The sequence below is a fragment of the Lytechinus pictus genome, chromosome 16 (assembly GCF_037042905.1).
Source record: "Lytechinus pictus isolate F3 Inbred chromosome 16, Lp3.0, whole genome shotgun sequence".
NCBI classification, from domain to species: Eukaryota; Metazoa; Echinodermata; class Echinoidea; order Temnopleuroida; family Toxopneustidae; genus Lytechinus; species Lytechinus pictus.
The window spans coordinates 28934642-28945026 of NC_087260.1; the positions used below are offsets into that span (position 1 = coordinate 28934642).

The following is a 10385-nucleotide window of genomic DNA, read 5'->3' on the forward strand; positions in this document are numbered from 1 at the left end:
ACAGACGTTATGTACCAGAGATGTAACATGTTTAACATCTGAGATCATTGTATGTTTTATTGTCTCTTCCAATCGAAAGTGTTCACCATAAATGGATTCAGTAGCTAAGGGCAGGATACATCAGAGCAAAGTATATATTTAGCTCTATTTGTATTTTCTTTGCTTCTCTTAATATAATTTGCCTTTTTAATGCAAGAAGGTTCTGGAATGCAAGATAATTAAATACAGATGTCATTATTCTATCTTTATGTTTTTTCAGTTGCATATTTGCTGCCTTTGGCTCTAATTCGTTGACAGTTTACAGTATTCCAAGAGCTCAGTTGCAAAAGGAGTTAGGTCTGGACATTTATCATCAAATTTGATTTTTTTTTTTGGTCTCAATGTATAGATTTTTAGTCGCTCTGATGATACCAAAGACAATTCGAAATTTATATTAAAACGTGAAGAAAAGTGGCAAAGAAAAATCACTTTTTTATTCAAAAGAGATTGGTTGGATTCATTCATTTTGCTTGCCAAAGGGGCTAGGTCCACAATGATAATTAAAAAAAATATATATAGAAATAAATTGAAGACAGGTAGATTTCTTTTATACCCAATTTTATGTTCACATGATGGGGTAGTAGGTCATGACAATTTAGTTTCTCATAAGAATATTGCAATAAGTGAGAATAAAAAACATGATTTTTCTCGGAGTGGTCCAAAGTGGACCCAACCCCTTTTGCAATCAAACTCTTCATTTGTTTAAAGTTGAATTTCTTTGTTTTTATTTACATTTGTATCATAATTCATCTCTGTATTATTTTATTTTTGCCATTTCATTTGCGGCCCCTTGTAGGTTTGCGACTTATCACAAAATGATGTTAGCCAGTTGAAGTTATCGTTTCATGCACATTCTGTTCAAAACACAGCCCAGTGACCAATCAGAATTGATGTTTTAAATTTGTGATTGTTGCAAACCTTCATAGAGGCCTATATTTTCTTGTTTATTTTTTGTGGCATGATTGTTATGTTTAGTTTCCTTGACTGCTTCCCCCATCTTTCCTCCACTCCTTCTCTCCCTCCATTTGTTCTACCTTCCTTCCATCCCGCAGTGATTGAAGTAAGTCTCGAGAAGAACCAACAGCAGGAAACGACGGGCAGCGAAGGTGGCTGCGCATGCTGAAATTGACCAATCATATGGACCTTATCTTGTAGATGTTGAACACTCCGTGCCATTCATGTTCTATGTGTCTTCTGGTAAACATGGACAGAGTTGTGCTTCTTGTATATCCTAGAGGGGATATTGCTGGCATTGTTCGTATAGGCCTCAGTAAACTGGTATAAGCAGCTGCTGAAACAAGTCAAAATATACCTGTTTAATGAAAAATATGGTTTAAAATGACAGACAATTTTACCTGGGTGGGTTTCATGAAGCAAATGTTAATTTTCAGTGACTAGCTTGCTCTGAGCCAATCAGATGCAAGAATTTCTGTAGCTTATAACAATATTCAATGAAAATCACTGAATATGCGTTTCATGAACTTTCCCAGGTTCATCATTTACCTTGCACTACAAAGCCTATAAAGTTGGAATGAGCTCAAAATTATCTTACTTTGGCAGTTTCACTCGGTACTTTTTTATGGTTTGTCACTGGCTCATATTTAGAAACAATGCTTTCCCCCCCCCAAAAAAAAAGCGGTGGCAAACTACAAATTTTGCATGCATGTTCTTTAATTTACCATTCCCTGAGATGCACAAGATTAAGTAGCGCACAAAGTGTTCCATGTTTACTTCAACTCCTGTTAGTTTAATTCCACAGTAGGTGGATGGAATAAGGAGTTCATGAATCAATTATAAGAATTTGATGCCCTCCTTATTAAAAAAATTGTATTATTTAAATAATTGCCTACTAGTACATTCTATTAAATTGATAAATACTTTGCTCTACATTTAGCTGTCCAAGAACAGTTACTTAAATATATATTTTTTATTTTATTTCACAGATGCCATACACTGTTTTTAATGATTATATAGGTTTTCTCTTTTCATAATGAAACAAAAGGGCAGGTTAAAAAAATATATATATCAAAGTAATGTAAGTCTCTAATGTACTTTTGAATGAAAGAATATGCTGCCTACTGTTTTTAGTGTAGTTGATTTGGGTAATTACTTCAAATGTATTGATGAATGTAGGTCAATATAGGTCAAATAAGGTCATTGTAGGATCATTTTGAACCAAGAAAGGCACTGGGCCTATTAACATAAATCACTGCAATTGATCATTGATATGATTTCTAGGATTGATATCATAGAGTATTGTGTGTGATCAATCGTAAAAATCAGCTCCAAGACAGATCACTAAGATTTATGTTGCAGGGCCCTGGTTTGTTAATTCAAATGATCTAAACATATCACCAACAGAAAATCTCCACCGGGCTGTCACTTTGTGTTTTTCTAGGTTTCCTATTCATTTTTGTCCGCATTTATAAATCATAATTTTATATTTGAGGCCTTGATTTATTCTATTTTGCCTTACTCTATAATGGATGCGAAATAGAAGGCTTAGAATGTACCATAGGCTATGTATTTGTATATAATTAATTCTTTATAGCTATCAAACTTTAATATAAACTGTAGGTATTGTATATAGTGTTGTAATCGGTCTAAAACCAAATCATGGTAAATGATGAATAAATTTGGTGCTGTGAGTTAGTCTGTCTTTTATCAAACATAAAGGATTCTCTGACCCAACTTTTGCTCCTGCGACAATTGCTCCTAAAGATGTATTTTGATTTTTCAACAAATTTGGGGTTATCGTTATAAACTTAGGATTGTGGTAGCATGTTTAAGTTTAGAACAATCTCATGCTTAAGACTTTAGTGTTCAAGATAGGTCTGAGGTTAGGTTTTTCTAATAATTTGCAGATTTTTTAAAGAAGGAGAGCAATTGTCGCTAGAGTAACAGGTGTGGAAACATTTGAATTCAACTCAAGTGCAACACTGACAGTCATGTTAAAGCCTTTAGATATATTGAATTAACCCCAAATCAGGCAGTGGATTGTAGTTTAGAGTTTTACAATTATAATTATTACTTAAAGCTTTGTGTTTGCAATATAATGGTATAGTCCACTAGCATTGTTTCAGTATACTCTGGATATATGCGAGTATTAATGATAGCATGATATTAAATTTTCATCCTTGAAAGTCTCTGTGCAATGCATCCAGATGTGAAAGAAAGATATCTTTAGTCCCCATTCACAAATGGTAATGATACCATGAAAATTAATGAATAATTGTCATTATAGAATTTCATTTTGATGTGAAATATTTTGCGTAATAGCCTCTGATTTATATGGCATACAGGTCACAGGACTGTCCCTTTAATGAAACCTGGTTGATCTTGATTTCTAGGTTACATGAAAATTCATGAAAAATATTTGATAAAAACAATATTACAAAGTAATCTTTGATGTGAGGCTTTCTGAAGAAACATAATGTATAAGCTCACTCAACCCCCCCCCAAAAAAAAAGAAAGTCATTCATGTTTTTTATAGCACTTGGAATTCTGAATGACATCACAATGTCCATGTAGTGTCTTTTCAGAACATGGTTAATAGGATATTAGTAAAGACCCTTATCCTATTGTCTTATTTACTAGTATGTGAATCTTTGGTTTATAAACTCTAAATTGAATGATTAATTTCTTATTTCAATTGCCCGTTTGTGTTATCCAGGGTTTGCTATGAAATAAGTTACATATATATGTTATTGAACTTTTAGCTCTAGATTAGATTAGATAGAAGAGACTGTTACACACATGTTCATACTGTCATGATATTGTTAATATATTTATAAAACTTGTTTTGTATAAAGAAAAAGTAGAGCTGGAATGATATTTTTTAATTACTTTTATTGTTATTCAATTTTCACTAGTTTATTTTGATACTGCTTGTATTCAACTAGGCTGCCAATTTTTATGATTTATTTTTCATGGATCAGAATGCATATTTGATTATAATCAATTATTCGATAAACTCAATACCTCTAGTCTATTACGTAATTAGGGAAGTTTCTGTCGTCAATAAGAATGTTCTTGGCATTACAATTGATTGTTGCATTTCCTTATGTTACACCCCTGGTGGGTGTTTCATAAAGCTGTTCGTAAGTTAGGAGCGACTTTAAAAACGACTGGTGATCCTTTCTTGTGGTAAATGGTATATTCATTGACAATGGTTAAGCGCCTAAGATAGGTTCACCAGTCGTTCTTAAAGTCGCTCTTAACTTACGAACAGCTTTATGAAACCCCCACCAGAACTGTATTACTATTATTATTTAACCATTTTGCTTTTTCTTCAACCTCCCATTAAGTAATCATTCCAATATTACCAGTCTCTGGAATTCACATGATAATTATCAACTGCTTTACATGGCATGTTATTGATCAATAAAATTGATTTACAATTTGTGCTTTAATCAAAGTCTTTTATGCAATTTTTCTTTTGTATTTTGTGTTTTGTTCTGCTTCATGGTATGTAGCATGTGATATGAATGATAAAATGAAATTCTCATTACATTGATTTCCCCTTTGTGCGAATATCCTTGTGCAAGTTTAATCCGAACCCTCCTGCTTGGTTTGAAATTTAGTATACTGCATGCCATTTTTGTTTGCGTAGTTGATATGTCACCTGCTTTCAGTGATTGATGAGTTTCAAAGTCGGACGTATGGATCATCAATAAAGGATTAGAGAGGCTGATTATTTGTGAGAAAGCCTCTACAAAGTCTGCACAACATATTCTGTGTAGAACTCTTCAAAATAACATTTCATCATCCTTCTTGCATATTTAAATCGTCACCATCATATTTTAATCACTTTAATTACAAGCACAACCACCATCTATCTGTTGGAACCTGTTAATTATGATATTGATATTCTTAACCATCATCACCATGAATACCATTATCACCATCAGGATAACCATCATCACGGTGACCATCATTACTATCAACATCATTACCATTTACCAGGGGACCGTTTCATCAACATTTTTGTCTGACAAGTTGTCAGATCTGACGTCTTTCCTTGATTCAGATTGACTGAGAGGCACCGTCACTATGGTAACTGTCAGATACAAAATGGGATTAATCAGATAAAACGTCTGACAAGTCTTCATGAAACCCTCCCAGGGGCTCCACACCACCACCATCCTTGCCACAACATTATGACAATCACCACCACCAGTACCACAATCACTACCACCAGTACCAAATCTTCACCAACACATTACGGCACCATTATTACAATCACCAACCTCATCATCGTCCCCACTATCACTTTACCACCACCACAATCGCTACCACCAATACCAAATCCTCACTTTTGCTGTAATCACCAACACAATCATCGTGCTCACTATCACTACACCACCACCAGTCACTATCACAACCATCATCATCATCACCACCAATGTGACTTATCTTGACCATCACTCAACAACATCACCCAACAAGATACTATAGTACAATGTACCTACATATAACACCTCCCTCCACCACCAGTAAACCATTGCATCACTGACACATAATATTCATCCCCACTAACCACCACTAACTCTCTATCATCTAGTTTCCACAGCATCATATTCCCAGCCCAAAGCCAATAGATATGGAAAGCAAAGCTAGACAAAAATGCTGATAGGACAAAGTGCAGATGAGTGGACTTTGCTTGTGGAAAGGACCAATCTGTTCACACTTAATTGTTGTCCAGCTTGGCTTTCCATAGAGATAGCCTCAAGCTGGAGTCGATTATGACCCTTTCATGAAACGGGGACCTATTTCTCAATAACCCCCTTTTTTCAAACTTTTATATCCATTTTGTGTGTGTTGTTTCCTTAACCCACTGCCTCCTAACTCCCAGTTCCTGTAACTCTCCACCAGAAGGAACCTGAGAACGACTACCAACAGGATGAAGCCGGCTGCTACTGCTGAAAGGCCACCATCTTGAACATAAATAATATTTACCAAAAAAAAACATCCCCACTATTCTTGCATGTTGATAACACCACTGTCATGTCACTCTAAAAATAAATGGTAAAATATCAGTCTAAAATTAATTTCAACAAATTGAAATGCTTGTGCTATATTTGGAAATGAGATGAGTGCTGCCCCTCTGTGGCAAAATGGACCAAGATTCCCTTTTTTTTTTAACATTGCAGCACAATTTGTTGCTGAATCATTTCTGCTATCATATTTTTTCTCTGAATGATGATCACAATTTTCCTTCTGATCCAAAGACTTGCAAGTTATCATGGTCAATGTCATTGATCAAGTATTTTGTTCAGATTCATTGATGGTACTAACACGATCTCTGTCGTTCAATTATATTGGTTCTCAAATTTCAATGCTTTTTGAAAGGTTATTTGAAACAAGAAGGCCAGTGCAACTTATCGAAAATGATTTCCAGGTGTGTGACTATATAAATCTTAATATTTCATCATATGCACATTTCAATCCTTCTTGAACCAAGTACAGGACCATTGATCATAAACATTACAACTCGAAATTAACAGAAATGATAAGGTAGCTATTAAAAACTTGGAAAACTGTTTGCCCCAACTGGATCCTATTACAATTTAGAATATGATAATTATTAAGGGCTACTTTCATATGGTTTTTATAAAAGTTGTGAATTTAATAATTTATATCTTAAACCTGCAATAAATGTATGATATGGATGATTTTATTCTGTTATTGTATAACAAAGTGGTCCCTTCAAAGTATCAACATCTGACAATTTGATAAATATCTTTGTTTTAAGGATGATCAGCTGGTGGTATCAGACATATTTTCTATGGCCGATCATTTCGATACTCGTGGCTGACTTTCATTGAAACTCGAGTAATAACATGACAGGTCTCCAAAACACCAAGACTTGCAATCAATTAAAGAATTGGAGTGACCAATCAGGATTGTTGTTACATACACGTTTGGTTCAAAATGGGGGTAGTAACCAATCAAAACTGTCTTTTCAAATTAGCCATTGAGTCATTCAGGGCATATATCAAAATTACTGAAAATGAAGAGTTTTCCAAAAGTGAATAAAAGCATGATTCTGTGGAGAAAAAAAACCTGCATAGGATAATACTAAGGAAATGATGCCCTGGCTGGTTTTGATACTTAAAAAATTGCATTAATTTTGGTCTGAAATTTCATATTCCAAATTGTTCACAACTGTTCTTTTCATTGGTTTGAAATGCATTTCTTCCAAAGTGAATAATGGGATATGAAATAATCATTGTCTAATAGATGATAATACTGAACGTCCATGCATAGAGCTGCCTTTATTGTTTTATTTGGTCTGTTTGTTTGATGATGGATTACTAATATGTTCTCTCCCTAAAATACATTGTAGTTTATAAATTTCATTGCAATTGACAGACAGAGATAGCAGAAAGTGAGCAAATACAAAAAGCAATGGTGTTGAAAGCAATTTCTTTGAAATAATTTGTATTGTTTTCTCCATTTCCATTTTTAAACTATGTCAGATGTACAAATGTATGCAAAAAGCTTTTTTGATCTCATATGCATTGTACATATTTCATTTTGGATATATGTTTTCAATAACCAAATGCTCTGTAATTATTTGTATTTAATATGTTACTGTACAGAAAATATGTGTTTATTTGTATTTTAGAAAGCATTAATTTAGTTAGTGAATGTACAAGCATCAGGCCTTGTAATGCGGCATTTGTGAGGAAGGAGGAATTGAAATGCTTTATTTGAGCGAGACATGAGTGACACACAACCGTTGTTAAATACATGTACTTGTTTTCCAGTGCCATTTGTGCAACTTCTGCTAAATCTCCATATTCAGCAAGCCCAATTTGCAAGCTCCAACTATCAAAGAATCAGATCTATAAAATAATAAGAAAAATGAACAATTATTGGAGTTTTTAAATATAGAATACAGAAGAAAAAGTTTAACCAATTAACATTCTCTATCATAGGTTAAAATTCTCCCCACATTGGATAATTTTAAGTTTAGTGTTAAGTGTTTAAAAATAAAATGAATCATAATTAATGATGTCTTCCCTAGCACCAACACCTAATGTTTATGAAAAATGATCCACATCACCTTATTGAGTATCTCAACACTAGCACAATTTATTTCAGGACCAGCTGTTTTAGGTTTGGTGTTGCGCTGGTGTAAAAAAACAACAACACCAACATGTCAACATCGAAGACCACTCTGTAGTAAATTATCTTCTGTCATGCATAAATCAATAATAAGCAGCAAGTATTTATATCTGTTTCCAAAAAATATATTTTATGTTTTAAGTTGGGAATTGATTTAGACTACCTTCATAAATGTGTGATTAAATTCATGGATGTTTTCAAATGAAATGACAGACAAGAAACAATGCTAAATATAAAGACCTTTTCTCTAATAATTTTCCATAAAATGACATGCACATGAAAAAGAATTAGAAATGGTTGTAGTGAGTGTATTTCATTTTATTTAGGGGAAAAGTAAGAGCTATCCTGAATGCAGATTTTCATATATCATCAGAAAATAGTAAATAAAATATAGGTGTGATGAATATTGATGATTGACTGTGGAGATTTGATGACTATTTTTCTTTAATTGACCTGTCATTAATTGTTTTCCTTTTCTCTAGCTTATATGCTCAGAAGCACATTGAGCATCTTATTAAGGGGGAAATAGTGCTTTATGACAATTTCATTAATTAGAGAGTATATAGTGACATAGTGAACATAGTCAAGTATATGTATTGTATATCCAGAGCTTAAAAGCTAATTAAAAGTTTGTGCTCTTTTTTTAGAAAAGAGAGGGATAATGACTGAACTGTGGCGGTATTTGTGTTCAGTGATTGATTACTAAGTGTGCCTTCTCGTATAATATTGACTGCAAGAAGGAAGTTAACTGATCATGGACCTATGCTCCGATAGATGATGATATAAACATACCTCCTTCTTGCTCTCAGTAGATGGCTAATTGTCTGCAAAAATGGATATGATTCCTTGTGTCTCTCACTTTTAAATGTGTCATGCCATTGCAATGTGACAAGATTTGCTTTCAGAAAATTTGCCTGAAATAGAAAATGTCAAACTACAGGTTGCTTAAAATAGTTTTCAATCCATTTATTCCTCCCTTTGTCATCCTCCTGTGTTGATTCTTGCTTCTTAAAGAGGAAAAGAGTTATTGCAATTAAAATAATTACTATGAAAGCATCATATGAAGAATGAACTACATGTATTACATTCTTCTTCTTTTTTCCATCTCTTCTTGAAAAGAAACATTGGCAAAGAATCCATCTAAACATGAAAATAAAATGTGTCATACTAAATAGGTTCATTATTGCGGAATGAAATAATCGCTAGAGGGTATTCATTTGTCTCGCAATCTACTATGGTCAACAAGGAAATTCGCAAAAAGTGTTCACTAGCTTACAAGTTCACGAGCTTTCGAGTGCCGCTGCAACTCTTTATCAAGTGACGAAAATTATCTGATACGGTAGTCAATTTATACCAATCCCCAGGACCGTACGCACGAACGCGGGAACAATAGGTGGGCACTGATCCGTTATGTGATTGGTCGGGCGTATATGCAAACAAGCCGGAGGTATATGCAAATACGCCGCGAGTCGGCAATATGCAAATAAGACAAAATTGGCGGGCTCGCTAGTTTCCCGTGGGTGGGGGTTGACTAGCTCATGTTCATCTCACTCACTTTCTCTTTCTTGCTAATAACACACAGAAAATAACCTGCTTAAGTCATTTCTAACACTTCGTAGGCATGAAAGAATGTTACTTTGACTATTCATGTACATCTGTAAGAATGCTTATTTTTGAAGGTGTTACCATTAAATTTTACAAAGATTTTGGTCATGAATAAACATCAACTTAACTGTTTTCATGAATTCCTCCTTTAATGATCAATGTAACTTAAATTCACAAAATGTGGATTTTTTTGTCATGATAGGTTATGTCGATATATATATAAAACTATATATATATATATATATAAATGTATGACTATGGGATATGCCAGATGATTATACGAAAGCGACAGTGGAGAATGCCGTGAATTGTACCAACGTGTTGTGTGTATGTTGCTAAAGCGTTTCACGACTGTAATATTTGGCAGAAATAAATTATGTGAAATAAACTACTGTGTGTCAAAAGAATCCATGGCTGTCTTTGTTCCTTATTGTGTGATTGTATGGATTTTAATCTGCAGGAATGCGATCAGGGGGGGGGGGGGAGGTCATGATGATGTTCATAAACTTGGGTATAACTTTACAATATAAAGAATGTCAGCCCAATCAAAAAGGCCAATGGGTCATATTCTTTGAAAAGAATATTTTTGAGACCTCATACAAAACATA

At 33.9% G+C, this 10385-nt stretch overlaps 1 protein-coding gene across 3 annotated transcripts in view; it reads left to right on the forward strand.

Moving 5' to 3' along the window:
* LOC129279090 (ras-related protein Rab6-like) overlaps positions 1 to 10184 on the forward strand; it is a 29393-nt gene extending 19209 nt beyond the window's left edge. Inside the window, exons 7-8 of one of the 3 annotated variants that reach the window (XR_010296164.1) lie at positions 1092 to 4116; positions 4291 to 4456. Coding sequence is in view for 1 of the 3 variants with exons in the window: in XM_064111702.1 (XP_063967772.1) it covers positions 5894 to 5964 (71 nt within the window). In the remaining 2 variants the exon portion in view is untranslated. Of the gene's footprint in view, positions 1 to 1091; positions 4117 to 4290; positions 4457 to 5893 lie in introns of those variants that run through there. The other 2 variants (XR_010296165.1, XM_064111702.1) reach the window with 2 other exon arrangements.
* The last annotated feature ends 201 nt before the right edge of the window (positions 10185 to 10385 follow it).